The sequence below is a fragment of the Rhagoletis pomonella genome, unplaced genomic scaffold, assembly GCF_013731165.1.
Source record: "Rhagoletis pomonella isolate Grant_MI unplaced genomic scaffold, Rhpom_1.0 Rhpom_scaffold_00012, whole genome shotgun sequence".
Lineage (NCBI taxonomy): Eukaryota > Metazoa > Arthropoda > Insecta > Diptera > Tephritidae > Rhagoletis > Rhagoletis pomonella.
The window spans coordinates 8882908-8909925 of NW_023458566.1; the positions used below are offsets into that span (position 1 = coordinate 8882908).

Here is a 27018-nt window from a genome sequence, read left to right on the forward strand (position 1 = left end):
AAAAACTGCAATGACGGTCCAATGTACTAGAGATGTCAGTTTTTGAAAAACATCGATGCTCAGAGTTCTCATTGAAAATAAAACACGCATTTTTTTATTTAAATTTAATTATTAATAAATGCAACTTGTTTATTTAATATCTACCTTTAAATGCGTTACACTTTCATTATATTGTAAATACCTAAATAAACTTACATATTTCTCGTTGTTTTCTCTAACCAGTTGTTGTAGCGCTGTTTGGCAGCCTACGAGTACTTGATATTGAACTTAAACAATTCAATAAATGCGCAGTTTCAAAAGTAACATTCATTTATGAAACTTAGTTGTATCTATTTAAATGCATACATATCTGTCTATACTTATGTACATACATATCGTACATACAACTGTATGTATACATATGTACATATGTGTATGTGTATATTTTTATGTCAGCACTTTGCTTTAATAGCATCTACATACATACACATATATAACTTTGAGTGATTATTAATTTTTTTTACTTACATATGTATTTACAAATTACGCTTTAGTATTTCCAAGTATTTATTTAAATTATCAACAAATTATTTTTTCATCAAATTAGAAGTGCTTTTAAAGGTTTGGAAATTTTTAGAAGTGGCAATTCAAATGATGGTTATTTTGTTTAGGTTTTCGACTATTTACTTGATATGTTAAATAATTATTTAGAGTTTTTTTTTTTATTTTTGAATTTAAACTTAAAATCCAGTAGCTTATTTCTATAAGTATATACTTTAAATTAAAGTGGCAATGAAAAAATGAAAGTGAAAATGAGTAATAAATAGTTTCAAATAAATAGACTGCGCGCATTTAGAGATGTGGTGCGTGCGCGTGTGTATTAGAGCACAGATGCAATTGCCAAACATCACTGAGTCGAAGAAGTATTTGTGCTTCTATGAGGAGTACTAAGGACTCCCCTAGTATTACTATGTGTATATGCTGTATACTGTGATCATTTACTAGCTGCTGGTTTTTTTTTTTCTGTTTGTTTGCTACCTCCTCGCCAGCAAGGCGGCAATTGCTTCGAAGTAATTAAAAGTAATGATTAGACATACATAGATTTATGAATAGAATAAATAAGCTTAAGAACTAATTTTAGGCGCATGGAAAATCAAAATCGTTGTCGTTATCCGGCAGTATGTTAATGCGGCGCGCCTGAAATAGGCACAAAGCTACAAACTTTCGACCACACTTCCGAAAAAACGCCGCCAAAAAACTCGACTTCCCCCTTTGCGTAAGGATTTCCAAAATTAATCCTTCATTTCGGGACTATGTTCATCGTTGTTATTCTTCAATTTCGTATGCATGGCTCTACCATAAAGGCATTGGACGATGTCTGGTAAGGTAATTAGACAAACTGTTGCTATTGGGTGTAGGACATCCTAAGCGCAATAAGCAAAAAAATAAAAAATAAAAACATATGTCATTAAGTTCCTTTTCATCATAGATTTCCAAGCCATTTTTCAAACTTACTACAAACGGAGCATGTCTGCTCATCGGTTCCATCACCGCAGCCATCTCTGCCCGAACAAACAATCGCCGTCGAGCGGCAGCGGCCATTGCTGCAACGATGCGGGCAATAGGCGTCCTCGTTCTCCAGCAGGCCACCGGCATTCAGCAGACGCAGGAAGAAAGTCGGCATCGAACGCGACCCGCACAAATGTGGTGGCTCATCGCTGCCATCGCGACAAGAAATGATCGCATTGCAGTATTCATATTCGGGCAGGCATTCGCCACTCTTGCAACGGAAAGTGTGTGGCGGACATTCGCCCGCCCTCAGTGCGTTACAACCCAACTCATCCTCACCATGCGGGCACTGTTTGCGTCCATCACAACGTGCGGCACGTGAAATGCAGCGACCGCTGCGCTCACATTGAAAAGCTTCTACTGGGCAGGTTTGATTCAAGCGGGCATTGAATGTGCACTCTTCGTCTGAGTCATCATTGCAGTCCGGTCTGCCGTCGCACACAAAGAACCACGATATACAAACGCCCGACGAACGACACTGCGGTATGGTGAAACAACGATTTGTATTAGAAGTGTGAAATGTGCAACAAAAAAAAATAAAAATACAAAAAGTACCTGGAAAGTTCCGGGTGCGCAACCCGTTCGCTGTGCGCTACATTGCACTTCCGCAGCCGCTACCGGCTCAGCTATGTTGCAATCGCATACACCACGCGCATTGCAAACTGCATTTGGATCGGCCAACTGACATTGTCGGTCGTTCATGCACGCAAGTCCAAGTGAAACTGCCTCCGTGCCCAATTCGACACGTTTACGTATTTCTGCGCGGAAAGAAAGTTGTATAAATAAATGGTTTTCAATGTAAATGGCAGTGGCAGCCACTTACCTGTGATTGGTTTGGCTGTCAGCACATTTTCTGTACCAGGCAACTCCTTTACGGGTTCTGGTGTGGCCTCGCTTTCTGGCGTTGTCTCTGTCATCAGTGGCTTAAGTGTTGTAGCTATAGGCGCTGCCGGTTCCATCAGCGTCACTCGACTTGCCAAGCCCAACATAGTCTGCGTAGTGATTTCCGTAATATCATCAGGCGTTGCTGTGGCCTCCTCATTACGTGTGACATCCGGCGCTCCGGCGCCAGAAGCTTCCTCTTCATCTTCTGCCTGCGCCGCGGCTGGTACTGTGGTGCTCTCCAGCACCAAACTATCCGATTCCAATTCTTGTGGTTGTATATCGTCAAGCGACGTTAAATCGAAAGGCAACTCTTCGGGCGATAAAGTGTGATCCGTAACCTCAAATTCCTCATTTCCTTGAGTGCTGATATCAGCTGATACCACTGGCACGCGCGTGGTTTGCTCTGCTTCGGCTTCATTCTGTACTTCAATGTCATTGTGTGCATGCTCACTCAAGTCCTCGACTTCTGGATAGAATGTTATCAGCTTGTCATTGCCACCATTTTCTTTTTGTGCTTCCGTCGTTTCCGCGTTTGGTGTCTGTTCGGCTAGTTTCTCCTCGGCCACATTCGTATCCGCTGCAACCAAATCTGGCACATGCTCCGCTGCTTGCGCTGGCTGTGTGGTAATACTTTCTGCTCCTTGTGTGTTAACGTCTTCTTTCGAACGAATACCTTCCACTTCTGTGACAGACTCCAATGGTGTGATTGTAGTTACGTCCTCAGACATGAGATCACTCAGTATGTCGGCGATTGATTCATTTTCCTCAAATGATTCGTTGTCAATATCCGTATGCTCGACGATGTGGTGCAGTTCATTGGTGTGCTCTTGCGGCTTTTGCTGTGCGCTGTTAAGCATTTCGAAGCTGTCGAAATTGGGATAGTCCGTATCTGATAAGGAGGCGGTAGCATCTTTATTTATATTTTCGTCAAGTGAAAGTTCCGCTGAAGTCTCCGAAAGGTTTGCAGCTTCTTCATTTGAATCAATAGAATTGTTGGCTTCAACTGGATCGGTTTCTTCAACGTGGTTAGTGTGCTCAGTTTGACTATCTGGCTCCAGCAAATCGTTTTCAACGATATTGTTGGCTTCTTCGAACTGATTTGGATCTTCAATAGGCTTGCTCTCGTCAATCGTGCTTTCAGACACTGCAATGTCAGGTATTGTATCCTCCACCGGGTGTGTCTGATCAGTCGATCCACCATCTTCAACACCACTTAACTGCTCATTTTCACTGTCCAATTTTAACGGAGTCTCCTGCACTGGTGACTCCTTCTCGCTACCAACATCTTGTAGAATTGAGTTATCCTGTTCCGTATGCATAGCCTCTTCATTGTCCCCGACAGGCTCACTTGCAACATCTTCACCGCTTAAAACGAATCGCTCCGTATGAGTTTCACTTTCTGCAATTTGATTGTCGTTTTCGTTCACATCTACAATGTCAGGCTCCGCCTGCACCACGGGACCATTTTCGTGTATACCATCAGTCTCAGTCTCAGATTCAGTCTCTTGGATTAACGGCACTGCTGTTGTTGCAATCGTTTCTTCGACTACCGCCTCTTCGACCACTTGGTCTTCTACGTGCTCGCTGTTGATTGGCTGAGCTGGCTCAGTTTGCGCAACTATTTGCTCGGCGGCATTCATTTGCTCTGGCGCCTCCTGCACCTCTACTTGATCAGCCTGCGCCCCAACTGTCGCTTGTTCGGCTTCATTTATTATGCCATGCGAAAGTTCTTCATTCTCAATCTGCTGCTGTACTAGTTCACTGGCCGCCACATCGCTGTCAGCCGCAACAGTTTGCTCAGTCACAACTCCAACCGAACCGGCAACGTCTTCGTCCCCAGTATTTTGCTCTTCAGTCTGCTGCTTGTCGGTCTCGTCCTCTAAATTGTCCCCACTAGCTGGCGCATCGAGTTGCCCAGCGGCAATTGCGCCATCATTTGTGGCCGGCTGAGTTTCGTTCACGGTTTGCGCAACGTCACTTGATTGTGGCTTCAAGCCCTCAGGTGCGTAAGCGATTTCTGGCTGCGATTCTTGTGCAATTTGTTCCGTTATTGCTACTTCTTCAGGCGCAACGGGTTTGTCTTGGTGTTGGTAATCGTCATTGCTGCTCTGTATATTGCCACTGTGTTCTTGCTCATCAAGCGCTGTCTCCGCTTCACTGTTGGCTGCGGTTAAGTCATCGCCAGCTGCTGCACTTTCAATTTCTGCTCTTTCAGCATCTTCTACCGCCACGACGGGTGCACTTTCTTCCGCCTGCGGTTGTTGCTGTTGCTGATGCTGTGCATCTGTCTCACTTTCAGTTTCATGCTGTTGATTGATTTTCTCTTCGTTCTGATTATCTTCATGAGCATCAGGCAGCGGTGCTTGAGGAGGTAAGACGAATTCTGAGGGGACAGGTGGGTTAGCGGGCGTGTTCTCAGATGCTTGTGCCCAATTAGGCGATTCAGTTATATCAATCGACTCATTACCATCTGGCGCATCAGTGTTTTCTGCATTGAATTCCTCCTGAGCTGCCTCGTAATCAAACTTCATGGTATCGTCGACTATTGTTGCACCAGCGTCTCCCGTATGTTCGCCTTCCTGTTCGACATCTTCGTACATGTCCAATTCGTGGTGGAAATCTACGTATTGGTTATCAGAGGGCAATTCGTTTGGTGGTGCTTCAGTAGCCTCATGGGGTGCTGTTGTGCCTATTGGCAGCTCAGCGGCACTATGTTGGCTTTGCGCTGGGTCAAAAGCCTCGCTCTCCTCTTCGCCTTGCACCTGTGGCACTGACTCGAGGTTTTGTTCATTTTCACTAGCCTCCTGCTCGTAGTTATCTACTTCCTCAGGCCCAACGGGAGCAATTTGCTGATCTGGTACTACGTCGGCAATGTGTCCCACTTCTTTTGGCGGTGTGAGAACCTCAGCCACAGTATCCGTTTCGCTGTGCTGTTGCTCTTGGTTTATGTTCTCTTCCGGATGCTCTGGTTCATTAAATGCCGGTGCGTCCACGACTTGCTGTGCTTCGCCAATTTGGAGTTCTTGCTCTGCAGCCAGCGCCGTTTCTTGCCCAGCAACACCACCTTGGTTACTTGGTGCTTCTAATGCAGGTGGTTGTAACCATTCCAAAGGTTGTCCATCTACAATGCGCTCAGCTTCATTGTGTTGTTCTGCTTCCACTTGAGATTTTTCGGCTTCGTATTCGTCGACGGGGTGTGAAGCAATGCCAACATTATCGTGCACTGTCTCAGCAACTTCGGCATCTGCAACAATGTTCTGAACCTCGTCACCAGACTGCGGCACTGATGGTTCTCTCTCAGTATCTGCGTCAACAATATTTGATTGCTCCTGCGCTTCCACCAAATGGTCCAGCCGCTGTTCGATTTGTGCCGTTTGTTCTTCGACATGCTGCGGTGTTTCGCCTACGTGTTCTTGGTGTTCTTCATCAACTTGCTGCTGTTGTTGTGGGCTGGCTTCTTCACCATCATATTCATCTTCGATCTTATAAGGATAATGGTCTACGGCAGGCGTAGTTTCTTGTGGCAAAATTTCATCGGCTGCCAGCGCTTGCGAGTGCTCATCGGCTGCTGCTGGTGTTAATAGATGTTGCAATGTGGTTGTTGGCGATTCCATATCAGCATCAGAATTAGCTGGTGAATCGGACTTTTCCTCGGATGTCGTCTGCTCCTCAACACTGTCGTAGCGCACGGGTTCAACTGCAGGTAGAATGGGTGCTTCTGCCAGCTCTGGGGCTGATGGCGTCGGTGGTGCGGTGGTAGTGGTGGTTGTTGTTGTTGTGCTGCTACTTGAAGTACTGGTAGGTGCTGTAGTCGTCACTGGCGCTTCCGTTGGCACTGCTACGGTACCCTCCATACAGAAGCCGCCTACCAATTTAGTCGGCGAGGTGCATTGACAACGGCCAAAGAGATTTGGTATAAGGAAATCGCAGTGTGAACGTGTGTCAAACATTTGACAGTGGGCATGACTGTAGCAGACGGCACCAGGCAGAGCCGCTGAAAGAAGAAAGAAGAGAAAAAGCAAATATTCATATTAGGATATTGTTAACTTGAAAATAGTCTTTTATTTAAGGAAATTACTATAATTTCTAATAGAATTCAAGCTCCTGATAAAAACCATTTTAAGCTCAAATGAGACTCCTGCTAGAATCAAAGGTGTTAGCGTAAGTACACACAGGAAGTGGAGCCGAGCCGAGCGAGCCCGTTTTTCACTTTTAATTTTGTTTAAAAATACTTTTTCTGTTCAAAAAATCCTTAGTCGCTGTTAGCTTTCAGGAGGGTCCTGGTTCGAATGCTATTAGACGGAACACATAATTTTTGATTTTTTTTTAGATTTTTCTTAGTTACGAAAAAGCATCTGTGAATTGCAGTGCGAAATCGTGTTCAAACGAAAAATTCTTCAAAAATAAATCGGTTTAAAGTAAACAAAAGGTCGTTTGGCGCAAAATCGTATGTGTTTTAGCTTGAAACTAAGAGGAAATGGTTTATTTTTTTTTTTTCGGTGTAGCTTTGTATATGAAAGTGTTTATTCAGCAATCTTTCTCAGTAGCGTTTCGGATCTGAAACCAGAGCAGTTTCTGATTTTGAGTTTTCTATTTGATTTTTCCGCTTCATGATGCTGCTGCAATGAATAAATCGAAATAATTAAATAAAAATTATTTCTCAACAAAACAAGTATTTTAGGAAGTAACTTTAAATTACAAAAAAAAAAAAAAACTAGTACAGAAAAGCTCCGGCTGAGCACTTGCAGTAGAAATATCTTATGCTAGTGATGCACAAACCCAAGGAACCGGGACCGGATAACCGGGTCCTATAAGAAGCGACCAGTCCGGTTCTTAAAATAACCGAAAAACGTATCTAACGGAACCGAAGCTCGATTCCAGATAACCGGGACCTGTAAAGAACCGACCAGTCCGGTTCTTAAAATAACGGAAAAACGTGCGCTAAAGGAACCGAAACTCGATTTTTTTTGTTGCTAGGGACTTGAAATACTATTTGTGTATATATTTTAGAATTCTGAGCTGACCCACAAATTTTTTTTCTTTGAATTTAATGTTATGTTCGTTTTCTTTCTCATCTCATGCATCAATCATCAAAAGAGCAGCGACAACATCGAAAAAATTAGGATTAGGAATTGCAGCTAACTGTGTAAAATGTAAATGAGTAGACTGATGGTGATTTCGTTTCTTCCAAAAAATGTTTCCCTTCCACGGTACAAAATGTGATTGACGTTACACTCAACCCTGTAAAAAGGCATGCTTTTGCCTTCTTGCCCTTGTCTAGCTCACGCATTGCGCAATATTGTCGTTTAAGCAACCATAGGATTTTCAGGGCAACGATCTCCTCTGACAAAGGGCAGAGAATATGCCTCATTTGTCTTTGTGTGACATTTTAAGAAACGAACACAAAATTGTCTTAACATTTGCCATTACTTTAGAATCGAACATGAAAAGAGAAAGGAGCGATCAAAAGGCGACATTTTTTGGTAGAAACGAAAACACAATAAGAAAGGTACTCTCGAATCGATCTCACTGAGAAAGCAGAGTGATGGCGGTAGTACTTACTGCATATGGATTACTCTTGGACAGATCTCACCTCAACGAGCGTTGAGCGAAATAAAAGAAATGTAAAAACTAATGACAAGGTCAGTTTAGCAAAGGGTGGACCGGAGGCCTTCATGACATCTGCAATCATACGCCATATGGGTAGATATCTGTTTCGTTTCGTCAGATGCGACTGCCGAAAACTTGTGGGACTAATTTCTTTTCCTGGCACAAACGCATGGCTGTGATCGGCAGGACACCTCATTTGCTCTTTCCGCCTTGATGAAGAAGAGTCGGCGGTACACTTTTAGTGCTTTTGCTCCGCCAGAGGGTCAATTCTCGTTCTGCGTTATTGGGAACTCGGATAGATTTAAAACAGATTATTAGGAAAACATAAAATCCCAGTAATGGCCTGTCACGTAAAATCCACTTTCAATGAAAAAGACAAAAAAAGGAAAAAGGGGACACTATAAAAATATTTCGAGTTTTGTCTGCCTCATCGGACTACAAAGTAGCGCTTCAATTTCCATTGGGCAAACAGATCTTTACTTTCCCGCCTTTTAGCAATTTAACTCCGGTGTCATCTTCTGTGGTTGCACTTACAACAAAAATAAATGCTGAAGCTGCAAAGGTAGGTGTTGCACCTGTGCAACAATAGCTGCAAAGTACGTACATATGTACATACAAAGACACTGTATATATACCATACCATACATACATATCTATATTTATAGATGCACATACATGCATACAAATGTATGCTTATAGAAAAACAAGCTTGTTTTGCTAGCTTATGGAAGCTGCGCATAGCAAAAGCATCGCATCGCATGGAATGCAGCATTGTAGCACAGCGGAACAACAATGTTGCCATATGTGGCAAGTCGCTGTGTACACATATATGTATACCTGATTGTGGTGACCCACTTTGCGCTTGTCTTACAACCAACTAACCCATCCAACAGTCAGTCAACCCAAACAACCTGTTTTCACCGGCAATTCAAGCTCATCGCATCATACATATGTACATATGTATGTATGTACTTACTCGTACCCTACTGCTTCTTCTCATCCAATTGTGTTGCTTTTGCAAGTTTTTTGTTTTTTTTGCTGATTTTATTAATATTATTATTATTGTTGTGGTTAATGTTATTGGTTCAATGTGATAAGTTCAATTGCGGCGAGACGACGACAACCGCGGGCAGCAACATTACATACATACATACATACATACATACATTGCTGAGACAGAGCATCATTGCTGTTGCAATGCTAGCATCAACCAGAATCGGCAGCATCAGCAACGGGGCAACAACGATGAGGACGACGTTGCTAAAAGCGAATCATTGCCAAGCCGGTGACTAGGGCAACTGACAGTGTTGCTGACAGTGAATGGCCAAATGGCGAATGTTGTATAGCCGAATGGAGAGAATGGAGAATGGCAAATGGTGGAGCGCTCGTCACACTTTTGTTTAAGCAACGCTGTTATTGCTGCGCTTGTTTAAATGTATGTGTGTATGTGTGTATGTATGTATGTATGTATGTAAGTAATTGCAGTCGCTTGCTGCCAATGTTGCAGTTTTTCACGTCAACGAACCTTGTAACGTCAACAACGCGTCGACAGCTACATAAATGTCGGCGGCTGAGCTGCAGACTTGCAACAGTGGCACGTCCCAGCCGTTAGCTGCATGTCTGAGATCGAACGACGGCTGCACGTCTGCGGCTTCGATTGGCACGGTCGATTGCGTTCGTTTTTGGCGCCGTTTCATACACGCGCTAGTTGTTGGATAGCCATCCAATATTAGCTATGACTTAATGGGAACTAAGTATGCGGCTTGAGGTGAAAATTAGAGATGTTGTTGGGAGTAGTCATTTGATTGGTGGTGCCCTGTACGAGTATATGTATTTCAGAATTCACGACTAAAATAAAAACAAAAACAAATATTTAATAAACGGTCAAATTCTGACCAGCGCTGAACTTAACTGCAATACACAGCAGATATTTATTGCAGGGTTTCTAGGCACATCCGTAATATTGCAATATATTGGATTGCTGGTGGTAGAAAGCAAGTACCTTATCAATGTCCCACTATTTAACGACCTCATTACCTTTGCTGTGCAGATTCTACAATTTCCATATCGAATACATCCCAGTATTCCAAATCTAAGTATTTACAATCCTTAAGGCTATAGACGATGTGGTGGAAAAATGGTTTCATTTCCACCTTCTTCCACGACATTTCGTGTCGGTAGTGTAGTCTGTGTCTAAGCTGCGCTCAAGGCATTGACCAGCCTTGTAATTACTTTCAGATAGTTCGGCAATGCAAAACTAAATAAATTATGTTGGAGGCCGTAACTAACCTTACTCTGGATGCCAGATCCCTGGGAATACCTTATATTGACACATCTGACCATTTGGCTAGAGAGGGCTCAACCCGGTCCACAAACAGTTATAGCGCTCCCACTAGGGATGTTAATTTTAAGATTTTTTCGATCCCGGGATTTTCGGGATGTCGTTATCACATTCCCGGAATCCTGTGATTAGTCCCGGGATTTAGATATTCATTACTTTTCAACAACTTAAATCTAAAAATTGCTTCTATATTGTTTGAGAAGCTCTCCCACCATAAAATAAATAATAAATAAACGCGTTTGAAACCTACTTTTTTATTTAAAGTGGCGGTTTTATTTTTTAGATAAGTTTAATTCCAAAAATTATTTAAAAAATTCAATATAATGTAGAATAAAAATATGGGTACCAAATGAAAGAGGAAATTTCTTTAGAACCATAAAAAATTTTAAATTTTTTAGCTTTACAACGACGAATAGGTAATTTTTTAAGCTGATAAAGTTAGAAGGATGAAATTCGAGGATGCTATCGAGTTTATATAACTCCTTAACATATACTTTTTTCAAAACCGAATATTGTGTAATTTCAAGGATAAAATTTTAAAAGGACATTTTCAATACTTACCAGTTCTTCTGCACCATAACCTTGAATCTGTTTAAATTCTGCAGGATTTTATCTTAAATTTGATACCCATACTTCTTCTCTAAGCACATTTCCCTGAATTTTTTAAATCATTTTTAAATTACTGACGACAGAGGGAAAACCCGAAAACGCAATTTTACTATCACCCCTATGCTGTACGAGGCTCTTCTAGTTGCACATGCTCTAAGAGGTTGCTTTACCTAGTATTGAAAATAGTTTCCACCATTTATTTTGTTTCTCAACCGAAGAAATTCTATTATCTAGATCTAGAGATCTATTCTGGGCCATACAATTGTTCTCTTGTGGTCCGTTAGAAAACTCAACTTATGCTTTTCACAAACAAAACAAAATTGCCTCATTTGATTTAACCAAGGTTCCGAGAAATGAAACTGGATCTGTCAAATATGTTGAAATAGTTGGAGTTATTTTGGACCCCAAACTTTATTGGAAGATAAACGTTGAAGAGTAGGCATTGAAGGCCTAGGTGGCTCTCCATGGGATTGGGATGGGATTTGAAACCAATAATTGTACACTGAATGTACACCGCTTCAGTCCAACTCATACTATCTTATGGGTCAGAGGTCTGGCGACCAGCTCTTACTACGCTTGCGTAACTTGTGCAGCGATATCCTGTCCGAAGGCTGTTTTGAACGTTCTGTGTGATTTATCATCGATAGATATTTGTATCGAAAACCAGCTGCTAACAGCGCCACCATTCGGGCATAGTTCCGCCCTAAACGCATTGCCACCTGAAGATCTGGGTTCACCACAAATCCCGCACGCAATTCCCAAGCCGCAGTAACTGGACTCAAGGAAAGCTCCAGTTCTTGTATGGCATATTTTTAGGAACAAAGGTTCTTCATTTAAAGATTTTTAGCGATAGAAAATTAGCGTAGCGATTTCTAGAATCCTACTGTAGGTAGGACTCTTTAAGGAATAAGCAAAAAAGGTATCTATAAACTCACGGCAGTCTGGACAGGCCAGTGGCCCGTTGGGAATCATACCTCACCCTTCATTAGGTTTTTCGTAGCTGCGAGCCGGGCTCAAAATATACAGTCGAACACCTTCTGTGTGAATGCCCATTTCACCATTTCTCCAAAGTATTTCACAGTGCAGCCATCGCTCTCTATATGACGTACTGAAATTCCTTAAAGCAACCAAATTGCTATAGGTTGCACGAGTTGTGGAATTAAAGTGTCAAAACATGCTGATTGCTCGTAAACCAACCTACCAACCAATATTTTCTACTGACAATGCGGTCTATATGAACTTACATGAGTAGTACAGCATTTTCAAGAATTTTCCTAAACTTTTATTTGAAGTACATATGTATGTATGTACATACATCGCCAGCCAGCTTAAAATATTCTTTCTGACGACAGCTTCAACAGTAATATGAACACATTAGGACCTTGCAGATTTCTTACACCAGAAGCGTGCTGCATTAAACTCATACAAATTTCGCTATAAGTGTCATTACTTGCTACATAAGAATGCACGTAAATGTGCACTAACTTACACCCTAACGATGTGTGTACTAGCGTTGGCCGAAAATCCGCTTTTCTAGAATTTTAATAGAAAAAAAAATTTTTAACTTTTTGGTCAATATCTTAGGCTCGCCCAAGTCCATCAAAGTGCAATGTGCTCAAAAAATAAGAATTAATAAATACATTTTTTTTTTATAAAATTGCAATTATCTTCGAAAGTATTAACCTTTTTTGTAGAGAATCGAAATAAGCTAAGAACAAATTTTTTTAGCACTTGCACTTTGATGGACTTGGGCGAGCCTACGATATTGACCAAAAATTGTCATCTTTCACACAGATTGTTTTTAGAGCATAATGAACCATATTTTTGCTATAACCAATCAAAATTCTAAAAAGCGGATTTTCGGCCCACCCTAATGTGTACATATGTATGCACATCAAATTCAACTCTGATTGCTATTGCCATTAGTGCTTCCATTGCATTCACGATTATGATTGTGATTGCGGGAAATGTATTTATGTATGTATGTATGTAGCTATGCAAGCAACTGCGCTGCAACAATTTTCATTGCTACATTTGTGGCATAGTTGCATAGTTGCAGCAACCAACTGAGGCAGAGCAGAGTAAGCAATTAAGGAGTGCAGCAAACAGATGTGCTTATACATACATAAGTAAATAAGTATTTCTTTAAGTGCACCATTATATCTGCGAATACTACGTATTTGTTTGCACATTACATATCCCTGCAGGGAAAAAATGTTGTTAAATATTTTTAAAAAGAGAGTGCATAGTTTGAGGTACGCTATAGTTCCATAAATGTGATCATGAAGAAATATGTGATAACGATTTAGACAAAATTGAAGACAAAGACGAAAACTAAAACAATTACCAATACATACATAACAATTAGATATCTGGAAGGGTATGAAAATTTATTGAAAATTTTGAAAAAATTTAGGTGTCGAAAGTTATCAAGTTACCGAAATGTTTCGAATCATCGAAGTTTATAGTTGTCGAAATTTATCGAATTTAGTGAGTTATGGCAACGTATCGATCTATTCAAATTGATCAATGTTCATTGGGTTGTAGAAATTTATAGGCACAGATAATTCGTGGTCGAAATTTGCGGATAGTTATCGAGGCATACAAATTTACGCGATTGTCGAAATTTGTCAAGTTGATGACATTTATGGAGTTATCGATATTTATTGAATTATCATTTTTATATATTCAAATTCCGAACCCGCCCATCAAGGCGGGTTATTTTTTTTTTGCTTTTGCTGTTCGTTTTCGTCTCAAAAACCGTAAAAAAGTGCTTATTTCATACAACGTTTGTAAGGAAGATTTTCTGAATTTGCGGAGGTTGCGGTTTTATCGGGAGTGTCGGGAAAGGATTTTGGTCCCGTCCCTATACCGCCCATCCAGGCCATTTTGAAATCAATACCATGGGTCCCGATATACCGCGCCCATCTCTAGTTGGAACCATTCCAACACTTTCTCTTAGGCTACGCAGATTTGGCAGATTTCGCTATAGCTTAGCAGTTACCGTTCGCAGTGATGCCATAAATCCTTTGAATGATGCCTACGGTTTAAGCATCCCTTATTTGGTGCAACCACCTTAACTAACTCAAATACTTACTAAATGATGTCTACTAACTTCCAAAAATTTTTTTAAGTTTTAAAGCGGTTCTTAAGTTTGGAACAGAGAAAGGAACTAACTTTACTAGTTCTCCCACCAATTATAGCCTCCAAACCCGTAATTTTTCCTACGAGGCTACCTTGACGCAGCTGCATACACTCCCCGACAAGTGCATACATATTTATATAACCAATAGAAGCATTTAAAAAGCTCCAACATATTTATCAATGAAAACATGCATATGAACATAACTGCACTCTTGCACGCACGCGCTACTTTTGACACAGATTCAATTTCGTTTTCCGGTCGCGTGCGCATGCGAGATCAATGTTAACCGAAATGTGAGAATTTCTAAAAAAAAAGTGCAAAGCAAAATTTAAAAAAGAAAAACGAAAAAACGGGAAATTGGAAATAAAAAAGATACCTGCAGACATAATTTATTGCCGGACATTTTTCATAGATAATATGAATACGCTGGCACATTAGGCGGCCGGAAAAAAATATCTTACTCGTACCAGCGGATGCGCCGCGATGCGGGAAGGTAGATAAATTAGTACGCATTACGAGCCACCACAACACAGCTGATCGACAATGGGCTCAGACGACACTGAATGGGGACAACGTTGATAACAACACAAAATGCCGACGCAAGTGACAGCAACGGCAGCAACAACAACAACAACAACAAGTAAGGCAGCGAAAATATGGGTTGCTGGCTGTTATGGCTCATCAATGACAGGCTATGGACATATCTATGTATTTATTTGTGTATATGTACATATGTATGTATATGCATTCGAACATGGTTTTAGTCAGCAAATTGTAACTATTGGCCTATCATGCATGTACTACATACATATGTATGTATGTATGTCTCTTTGTATGCAATTTTTCCTCCTGCTTTGGTGCAGCTTGCTGCGTTGTATGGTCGCACGCCTGTAATGGCAAATACGTAGTTGCAACAACTGGTTGCCATATGTGCGTGCAATAATGCGCAGTCTCTTGACAATGACAATGTGTTGCATGTTCGCGTATAGATTTGCAATGCCACAATTACCGTCAGCAATAGCTCTCAATAACCGGGTATTAGTTCGAAACTATAGCTTACAATTGATGTTGTTTAAAACAACGGGTGGCAATTTTGCTTGCTACTTCATATATGTATATGTAAATGAATATGTACACATATGACTACTGATATGAGTTTGTGTTTTTATGGTTGTACGCTTCCTTTTCTTTACCACAACGTTGAGCAATTTACACACTTTACAGTTGGTTCTCATTTAATTCGCATGAATGGCGTTGCATGGAGGTGTATGCAGGTACATACATATGTACATATATAAGTATACATGTATGTACATATGGATATGAGTATGTATGAAAGTGCATTATAATTCCAGGCTGATATAAACAGTTGTGTGAATGAAATCCAGGTGAACAGGTTCAAGTTCACTTTACTAGCGTTTTCTTACTTATTACGTATTTATGTATATAGCCAAGCAAAATTGTATCAAAGCAGATACATACTAACATCTTATATATTTTATTTAAGATATGATATAAAAATCAAAAATTATGTACGCCCAAGTATGATGGCCATTTTATTTTATTATATTATATATTGTTTATAAATGAATTATATGTTTATAAATCATATGTTTTGAGTCATATGTTTTTAAGAAAAATACTCCGTAGTATTTAATTTGAAATTTTCAAAATTACATTTCTCGATTGAAAAATAAGATATACTAGCCCGGCTCGTAGCGCGAGGCTTCGAGGTGTGTTTGACAACTAAACAGGTTGCAACCCTACTAATTAAAAAAAATAGTATATAATTGCGCATCTGTAGGCCAAGCCCTTTCATTTGACACCTCATCTCTTGTAATCTAACTAATAGCCCACATTTTTTAATGTTTCGCACAGATTGCAACCCTCTTCGAAAAATAGAACCTTGCTGCAAATCTGAAGGCCAAGCCTTTTCATTTGACACCTAATATTTTTTTTTAATTGAATGAACTGTGCAAATCTAATGTCATTTACAAAATATGCCTAGGTGGCAACCCCACTAAAACGAAAAATAAACACTTACTGCACATGCAGTGACCATATACTTTCACTTGGTACCTCAGATTTTAGTCCAACAAACGGTGAAGATCTTATAATTAAAAAAAAAGTGGCAACCCTACTCAAAAAGTAATACATTATTGAACATCCAAAAGCCAAGCCCTTTAATTTGACACCTCATTTCTTGTAATCCAACGAACAGTGCGGAACTTATAATTTTTTAGACATGTGGCAACCCTATAGGAATTTAAAGTACTACAGCTAATATTCCTATCGGTACAAATTATACTTAAAAAGTCTCGCCTAAATCCGTTCAGTAGTTGTTTAGATTAGCGTGGTCAAATGTCTCGATTTTTAAATAGGTGGCAACCCTATTCAAAAAATGAAAATTTGAGTACACGCGAAGGCCATACCCTTTCATTTTGTATCTCATTTTGTAATCCAACGTACGGCGAGAATCTTTCAAATTTTTAATAGGTGGCAACCCTACTCATAAAAATAATACATTACTACACATGTAGCGGCTAAGTCTTTTCGCTTGACAGTGACGGTGCAGAACTGATGCCTACGCTTATTATGATTGAATATAGTAATTTTATTAACAGCTGGCAACCCTTATATTTTATTTTTTTATGCAGGTGGCAACCCTATTAAAATACTAAATAAAAAAGGTCACACTCCTATCGACACAGAGTATGTTTAGACGCGACTGCTAACACCAGGCGCCTAAATGCATGCTATGTACTGCTGCATGTGCAAAAATTTCCTTCATTAAATTAATGAAATTTATGTACATGCACTTCTCAACTGCCATGTAATAAAACTTTCTTAAGTTTTAATTTGATGGCAGTTCAAAGTATGCTCGGCCTAGTCTGATGCATCCTCCGGACACTGCTTCCGGAGCATATTGCGGACTCTGCATGACTTAAAACCATGCAGAGGTGGCAAACGAACTTTGCCATTGGCCACAGTGCCTACCCACCATTTTTGAACCAATAAATATTTTTTTTTATAAATACATACATGCAAATACTGGTCTCCCCTCTCACTGAGTTATTCAGAGTATATCAGAGGAAATCTCGTCAAAATCCGTTCAGCAGATTCCGAGATTACATCGACGAGGGGGGAACTTCCCCTATTTCTCCCCCTCCCCCTCCCCCTCCCCATCGTACAGTGAAAGGCCTCTTTTTAAATCGAACATAACCTAGTCAACGCTTGGTTTATTATTGTTATACGCTTGATTATAACACAATTAACTGTCATTTGACATTAAAAGGGGCTGACCGTAAGCGCCACGGCACCATATGTTTGGATGTACATACATATGTACTATGGACATACATATGCTGTGCTATTAGTACTTCCACTGCCACTGCTATAGCTACAGCTGCTGACTTAGCGTGGCTGTCACTTGCCACCGAGAGAAAGTTGAACAAATCAGATGAAAAAAGAGAAATGCATAACGCTAAGCAACCTCGAACACAATTGTAATTGTCATTGGTATATTTAGTTTGTGGCAGCAACGACTAAAGCAGTGCTCGTCAAAGTGGTGGTCCGCGGACCGGTGCCGGTCCGTAAGCCATAAGTCGCCGGTCCGCAAAGGGCGTCGCGAAATGGACAACGATTTTTTAAACGATTATATATACATATACGACTATATGTATACTCCACACTTCTAACCATGGTACAATTATCTACATGGTAGTAGCACTAGAAATTTCACGTCCGAGATGTCAAAATATTAAGTCAAAACACAAGCGAACACACAAACGAACAAAGCAAAGTAACCTAGTTTGACATCTCCAACACAAAATCACCTGTTCAAATTAACAAGGAATGACACCTTCCAATAGCATTAATATAATTTTAATAAAACTTGACGTGCTTATAATATGTCTTATTATTATAACTTTACAGTTATTACATTTGTGATGTTTTATATTACTGTTTAATGAGGCTATATACAACTTGTATAATAAAAACAACTTAAATTTGTTAAACATTCATAAAAAATCGCTAATATCTGCTATCATTAAATGGTAAAAGGTCATATATAGACACCCGGCTAATAAAGAAATTCATTTAAACAAATTTTAATACATATATGAGATGATCGTAAACGAAAAATAATCAATAAAAAAAGGTACCGGTCCCCGACGTAATAGAAAAACTGCAGCCGGTCCGTCACACTCAAAAGTTTGACGAGCACTGGACTAAAGCAACAAGAATAACGCCGCGCCGCGAAGTTGGCGAGATATCATGCATGTGCATGCAAAAGTTAAGGCAGCATCTAGACTAAATGCATGCAATCATACACCACACCAGCACCAGCAGCAGCAGCGGTAATCGATTTGCCTTTTGTCGAAGATTTCCATTAAAAAAATCAAAAAAAAAAAAACAAAGCAATTGCAGCCTCATTTCCAGGAAGCTCATTCATGCCCCTAAAATAGTAGCCGTGCCGCCTGCAATGCACTTTGATAATCGTACGAGTACACACAGCATTGCCAAACCGCCTGGCGCCAACTATGGTAATCGCTTTGTGGCAATCGCGCGCATCTCTCTCCATTCTAATATTGGTCATTTGGCTGCTCGATATAGCAGGCTTGATAGCGTTTCAATGAAATGTTTTTGCGCTGGCGATTTACTCGCCAAACTTCACCAAACACCAAACGCCAAACGCCAAATTCCGATTGCCAATAGTAAGCACTGCAAGGTGGTTAACATATGATTGCACGTACATAAATACATTTAAGCGAGTATGTGCATGCATGTGCATGCCACTCCTAAAAATCTATTTCCACTAAAAAGTCCATTTCCATTAAATGCAACTTCACCACCATTATATGCCGCATTGCCCGGCAATTGCAGTTTTGTAGTTGTTAGTATTCATTTTGTTTGGTTTGTTTTTCATCTTTGCTTTCCCATCTACCTGCTTTTCTCCAATCTCTATTTCTGGTTAGCGTATAATTTCTTCTACGCCAATTTTTGCTGTAATCGGATGACAGTCAAGTCAACCGGTGTAATGGTACCAACTTCCACTTTCTATTTGTGGCAATTACTGATTTTGCATTTTCTCTGAGTTTTTATTGCCATATATGTATGTACATATGTATTCGTATTGTTGATGCTGCTGTTGCTGTTGCTGTTCCTTTGACTGTTGAAGTAGCAATTGTTGTTGCTTCTGAGGTTTTAATTCTTGGATAATTAACGTACTGAATGAAGACACTATTGACTATTGTGGTTCAAACGTGTGATTTATGCCGTTGATGTGGTATGTTTGTAGGGTGATAGAAAGAGCAGAGTCCGCCAGTTAAAAACTAATCTGGTTCATAGAAAATCGAATTTTAAAATAAGAGTGGTCGGCATTTGATTGATTTCGTTCATTGCTTGCATTTTGACAAGACAGGAGTTTGATGTATTTTGGAAGGAATTTCCGTCATCCTGCCTCAAAACTAGTTTGAAGACAAGTCGATTTCGGTGAAGGGTCAACTTCAGTGTCAAAACGCGAAATAACACTAAAGACACTGACACCAGTTTGTCTCCAAAAAAGTTATGACAAGTATTGCCTTGAGAGGCTTCTAGGCACCCTGAATAACGTAACGCAAGTGAAGCCCTGGGCCACGGCTTTATTGGGTGGTCCAATCCACGATCATCATCGAAGCGTGCTTCGTCAACTTATCGCTCATTTGCGTCTACGTCCTCACGGAAGGAAAGAATGCTGTGTTTTACGTTCGCTTCTCCCATCACCATTACTAAAATCACGGCCGGCAATTTAAATTGCAGGCTGGGCAAGGAAAGGATATTTCGCCCACCGTCGGAATTTTCAGCCTTCATGACGAAACAGCTGATATCAGACTGCTATTGATCGACTGGCCTTGAAACATAAAACTCCGTCTGTGATAGAACATAACCAAGTAACTTTTTTTTTGGTAAAGTGGAGAAAACTAAGGTTTTGTGTAACTAATTTTAGTTTTTTTTTTTCATATATTTTTGGGTACCTCATTGCTAGACTGCAGAAAATGAACCCTTAAAATGTGTACCCCAGAACTATAAACAAAATGTATACAAATTTATTTACTTTGCTTGTAGTTAAGTGGTGCGTATTTTTGGGCTTCGTTTTCTGCTTAAGCATCCGACTCTACTTTTTTAGTTTACTTTATGGCTGCTACAAACACGATAGAAAAAGGATAGAGGTACCTAAAAGATTGTTTTTTTTTTTTTTAAGAATTCGAAAGTAGAAAGTACAATAAAGTAGTAGTTACTGGCTTCAGCTCCACCACCGGAGCACTAAGGTCTAACCTAAACAATCTATGAGGCTGCATGAGCTTCTCTAGATCAGAAAACAATTCGATCAAGTTCTGATAGACGGATGGCACGTTTTCAGCGTTTCGTAAGTGAAGTGAAGGCTCGTGGACCAAATATTGACTTGGAACAGAGTCTTCTTGCAGTCGCGATAGGCAATCGCATCAGAATATAGAGAACCTAAACGAAAAACCGATATGACGGAGAATGTCGTGCCGCTCAGTGATCTGACACATCGTGGACTATGTGGGTCGATATAGTGAGCTGAAGAGGGAAATGAGAGGTAGCTTTAGGAATAAGACAATGTAGTAGATGCACCGCAACCCCACTATGACGAGGTACGAAGAGCAATTTCGCGACTGAACAACAACCACGCTGCTGGAGCTGAGGTGCATGCGTCAGCCTCTATGTAGAACACGGACAGATTAAAGTATGACCGACGACTGGAATTTAAGTGGGCTCAAGTATGGCGACCCCAACGGTATCAGTCTTCTGAGCATCGACTATAACGTTTTATTGAGTAAAGGTTAACTGCCACCGCCAACGAACTGATTGAGTAATTTCAGCGTGCCTTCAGTCCTCGTAAATCCACTAAAGACCGGGTATTTAACATCCAACAAATCTCACCGATCTCGTCGATAGTCCCCAACTATTCAACGATTTGAAAGTAGCCTAAGGAGCAGAAAAGAACATCCGTTTAGGCTACCCTTGGAGTATTCGAAAGAAAAATTTTATGAAATCTACATTTTTCAAACGTAAACTCTCCAGCTTTGAAATTATTCAGCTTTATTGGACTAGGTTAAAGTCGCTTGGGCGGTTACAGCACCAAATAAGAAAAAGAAGTCCCACTGAGTCACATTTGCGATGTATTAGATATAGTAGTATGTACATTAGACCTCGTACCTTATAGGCAAACAAAAAAGACTTTGCTGTACACCCCTGAATCTAAAATGCATTTCCAAAGCAATTTCGATTTTTTATTTTTTTGCCGAACCTAGGGGTCGCTTTTTACACTTCTCGGTGGAATAATCGAAATACCTCCTTAGAAAAAGTTTAATGCTTTAATTTACCGACATTAGGGTGGTACGTTAGGGGGATAACAACTGAGCTTTTTTACTTGAGGTCAATGAGCTTTGGAACAAGAGAAATTGTCTCCTCGAAGGCAAGAACATCGATATATCACGCTTTGAGATGCGACTGCAAACACCGTAGATATGACGAAAAATATAAAGTGGCCACCTTTACGTTCGGAAAAAAATAATTTGAAATTGCCTTGCAAAAATACTTTAGCTTCCAAGGTGTAAGGCCATCTTTTTTTTCTGGTGCGGTGTATCTGTATACCACAAAATTGAAGTACTTCCAAAAGATAGAAATTTTTTATTTAATATAAAGCACTATTTAAATCCCATCTAATGAGTTTCCACTACAACCTGTGTTCACTATTCTGTGTACATATACTGATACCCACATGCTTTACGATCATATGTATGTACATTATGGTGGTCCAAAAATGCATGTGTAAAAGTAAAGTCGGAGTTTTTAGGATTCTTCTATACCGAAAAAAATATTCCCATAATTTTTTTTATTTTTAAATCAAAAAATATTTAGAAGTCGCTCAAAGCGCTCAAAGTTTTCCATTTATTTTATATGAAAAAAACTACTTTTCTTAGAAATAATATAAACTTCTTAAAAATCAATATTTTTCGGTTTCTCTGCAGGAGATTCCCAGTAATAATATCCAATTGTTCATTTAACCATTTTTCATAGTAACTATAATTTATAGGTCCGCCAAAAACTCCGAAAAATGCAATGGGGGGACCATAAAAAATTGGTAATATTAAAAAATGGTTAAATAAATAATTGGGTATTACTATTGAAAGTCTCCTGATGACAACCTGAGCATTCGGATCGAAAAATATTGTGTTTCAAGAATTCTATGCGATTTCTACGAAAATGTGTTTTTTCCCCACATAAAATTCATGGAAAACTTTGAGCGCTTTGAGCCACATCTAAACCCACTGGGAAAATAGGTAAGCACCTTGCGAGGTAAGCCATGTTTTCTTTCAGTTTTTAGTACCAAAATTGTCATCATGGCCAATGTCATCTACTAGTAAAGGGCAAAATGAACACCTCCGAAGACACATTACGTTGTCAGTTGCAAAATAACGTGCAGCCGAAGTTATTTCCAAGCACCGAACAACTCCGAGCGACTGCTCTGCATTACACGTAACTTACTTTGTAAAGCGGCTCAGAAGTATGTCTGATACCAAATGTACATTCTAAATTCCAACTTACATAAGGCGGCCATGCCTTTGTAAAAGTAAGGGACGGTCGGCAGGGAAATGGTAATGACTGCCAGGTGAAGAGTAAGTTGCTAATAAGGTATTATTACGTGCTCCTAATTCCCACTGGGAATATTTATTGATTTCAAAATAAATAAAAAAATACGCGTATGCTTTTTTACGATATAGAAAAATCAATTGGACCACCCTAATATACATACATTACCCTCACTTAAATTTCAAGATTTATAATCCGATTATGCTATTGGAAGCTGTTGACTGGCGCCGCACTACACTCGTTTGGAGAATAAGAGCTTCTGCGAAAGTATGCTTACTAATGATCCCTGTAGGAAAAAAACTAAACTACAAAAACAATCAATACGAAACTAACTTAGAATCTTTTGTCGTTATATAGAGAGAAAGGTAAACACGAACTAGTAACTTTTACATGCATCTTTCGCAGCGTTCACCTTAAATTATTGCTTTTTTTTAACTGAGTAGGATGAAGTGAAGTCCATTTTATGCCAATCACATATTTTTTATGATTTTTGCTCTCATCCAAATGCTTAGTGCCCTTCAAAGTGCTTCAACTTTACTATAAACTGCATCAAAAAAGGAAAGGAAACAAAAACAATAAAATAAAATGTTTTTGTTATGACGCTATCGCCACTTTCAATCGTGATCTGTATCAATTGAGTGTTAACACCTACTTCAGTTGCAAGAATAGATTGTGTGACATCAGCTGCTTGACTTGATAAGTAGCCAAGTAAAAGGAGTGATGGATTCATGTACATATGTATGAGTGAGTCATTTTTATTACCTGTAGCGATCGTGGCTGATTTGTTGGAAAGTGTTTTGGTATTTTTATATGTTAATACTCTTTAAATTGTTATTATTTCTAAAGAATTTTTGGGATAAATTAACCTATTATCTGCATAATTAGTGTAAAATCGCTTTTGAGCGCTGACATACAAACATATGCATGCATACACATGTACATACATATGCATGCAGTTATACATTCGAGCTTCCATACATAAAATATATATATATAAGTCCTCTCATAAAATAATTAACTTTCTGTTTTTTTTTGCTCGTTTTTTTCGCGTCTATTCCACACACCTTTTGCCACACTTCACATCGCTGCTGCTGGTAGGTAATTTAATAGCACTCCAATGGCGCATGCGTGAAACACGCAATTTCTTACTTAGCTCCATTTTTGATTGTAATAAAATAACAGTGATAGTTACAGAAATGTCAGAAATTGCTTGAGGCGTTTACAACACGAGTGGTGGTGGTATTTTTAATGAAGGGGTTCACATATGCACTTTTTTTATCGCATTTTTAGCACATATGTCATAACCAGTTGGCTCTTTTCTCCTTTTTTGCTCTCGTTTTCCCCCACTTAAACCTAATTGAATACGAAAGCACTTGCGCAAAGAAGCCAGTGGTGTTCAGACCTATGCTCGCAGTATTGGAAAGTTTATCAAGCCTTCAATCACATTTTGACTATGTTAAGTAGAAGCGATAAACTTTTTACAACTTAAACAAACGCACAAAATCTTCTTATATTAGTTTTGCCATCAGTGGTGTTACTTAAAAGAGCAACACATCCACCTACATAGTATACTGTGACAGCGAGGCGGCCCTTTTTGCTTTGAAAACTTACGAGGTCCCCTCAAAGCAGCTGTAGAATTCCTCTCTAAACACTCATGACATTCAAACACTGGGTTTATATCATGAAGTGACAGACATTCACGGCAGGGAAAGAGGCTGAGCAGGGATTCATAGGCCCAGGACTCTTCATCGTTGTAGCATTATTAGTCGAAATTACTACATCTAGAGGATGAAACAAACGCTTAATTACTGAGCAAGGGAATGAAGCAGTTGGCAAAAATGTCAGTGCGGGTTGTGTCATGAGGCAACAGTAAACGGCAGAGCACAGTACGTTCCACTGTGAAGTCCTTAATACTTAGGCACGGATTTCGGTTTCTAGGAGCAACGTGCCTTAAAGCGCATGACCTATATCGACATTCAAAACGCACGTGAGTTTCCTTAACGATACTTGATTCAAAGAGGACTTGCAACCACAAAGAGGTTTGTTACTATAAATCGTTGTTGTTCGCGGAAACTAGGTAGCATTCTCCGAAAAATAATCTAATATAATTTATAATATGCGGCAATTTCTAAAATCCAATAAAATTAAGCAGGCTTACGTTAATTCAGAATATTGCAGATAGGTTCTTAAATGAGGTAAACAGGCTAGAGTGATCACATTATTTTCATAAGAAATATATGAGTTGTTTTTACGGGACGAGGTGGCTTGGGAAGGCCAACACTGTAAGGACTGTTCTAAGGCTTGCGACCGCGTGGTTAAAGGTGTGTACTAGCAAATGACCCAGGTTCGTTTCCTGATCCTACCAACATCTAAAAATCTTTCTCTTATCCCGGTGATTCCTCGGCAGACAATGGCAAACACCGAAATGTATTTCAGTCATAAAAAAATTTCTCATACAAAACGATCAGCCGTCCTTAGTTCAGTCAATTTTTGTTTTGGTTATGAGATCCATAGCAGAGTTTCGTAGTAACAGTAGTGACGACAAAATAAGTATGCAATTTTTGTTGCCAAAACTAAATTTATTAGTTAACAACAAAATACAACAAATTTCCATGTAGAATAGATTTGAGTAAATGCCACCAAATGTAAAAATGTTTGTTAAAAAAAAACACTAAACTAAATACGTAAAAACGTTTGTACTCTAGTAGTTGGATATGATATTCGAATGATGTTTAGCATTCTCTGCGTACTTACGTCCAAGACAGGTGTGCTTGCGGAACTGCAGGAAGCCCTCAACACAGCGACAGGCGCCATCCAAGCAGCTGCTGTTGGCCACCTTCATTGTGCATTGGTCATTCAGAACGCAGTCGCCACCCAGAAGTTGTGCTGTAAGAAATAAAAAAGTGAAAAAAAATATCAAGCAATAATTAATGAATGGTGTTTATTAAAAGATTAAACATGAAAAAGTAAAGTGATACCCAGAATGTGACCACATACATACATACTAAAATTAATCACCTTATGCATTATACATATGTACATACATACGTATGTACGTATTGGTATTGGTAAAAAATACCAGTTAATTAACTGATATGCGCTAAAGCGGTGGCCTACCAGTTCGACAATTTCGAACAGCTTATGCGATCAGCGACATCTGCCTTTGAATTGCCAAAGCCAAACTGAATCTCTGTTAATTGCTTTCTTCACAAAAGTCGGCTGTGGCGTCGCCTGAAGACTACTGCTATAGTTCTTAGATGGCAGGTTCGTATCCTCTTGTAGTATTTCAATTCAACTCTAATTTACAAACTAGTAAGTTTAATTTTCCATACATATTTGGAAAAAAAACGTAAATAAATGGTATGTATACCATTAAAATTAAAAGAATTTAAAAAAAATTACAGAGAAAAATAGAAAGTAAAAAAAAAACTAATAAAAAGTACTTGAAAAACGAAAAAAAAAAATCCGCTGCGCGAGGATTCAAACCAGTTCTTTGCTTTGTCGGCCATTGCGCCTACTAGGGATGGGCAAATTCGATATTCGAAATTTCGATATTCGAATTTTGATCGAATTTTAGCTCCAAAATGGCGAATTTTTGAAATCGAATTTTTCTAGAAGGAATCGAACTTAACTTGTTACATTGGTAGCATGAAACTTTTGCCTGAGAAGACCCCTAGAAAAATTTTCCGGAGATACATTTTTTAGAATATATCAATCCACTAACGATCTGCCAAATTTGATTTTTGCGAGACTTCCAATTGACAATTGACATTTCCTTGGAAATCGCCATATTAAAAATGCCAATCACTAGCATGGAAAAAGGATGGAAAACGAAACGGTTTAACTGAAAATCTAACAGGTGATATTTTAGTTCACATCTAAGTAGTCTCTTGTCGCGCAGGGTGTGTATATGCAAATGCTAGAAGTATATAGATGCTGGCCATGTAGCAAACACATTGCATTTAAAGTGTGTTGAGAAACATTTCGAAAGTAAATAGAAATTTTGGTAGTGCCCACAAAGGTGTGTCAGCCACGCTTTCCGCTAGATGCTGGATGGAGGCTAGATGCACTCGAATTGCATGCAACACGCAACTTATGAATGTGTACGCTTGAGAAAAGCTACATAAGTACATACATACATATACTATTTATGTGCACGGTCAGTGAGAAAATCACACATGTGCCTTTGACAAATAGGGGGGGGGGGGGGGGGGGAAAA

General features: G+C 39.5%; 1 protein-coding gene across 2 annotated transcripts in view; it reads right to left on the reverse strand.

Annotated features, from left to right (window-relative positions):
- Positions 1-590: 590 nt before the first annotated feature.
- LOC118747791 overlaps positions 591-27018 on the reverse strand; it is a 62634-nt gene continuing 36206 nt past the window's right edge. For both annotated transcript variants that reach the window (XM_036481923.1, XM_036481924.1), the window contains exons 4-8: positions 25554-25685; positions 2372-6427; positions 2104-2306; positions 1495-2026; positions 591-1403 (exon numbers count right to left, since the gene is read on the reverse strand). In XM_036481923.1, coding sequence (XP_036337816.1) covers positions 1333-1403; positions 1495-2026; positions 2104-2306; positions 2372-6427; positions 25554-25685 — 4994 coding nt within the window. In that variant the 3' untranslated portion in view covers positions 591-1332. The remainder of the gene's footprint in view (positions 1404-1494; positions 2027-2103; positions 2307-2371; positions 6428-25553; positions 25686-27018) is intronic.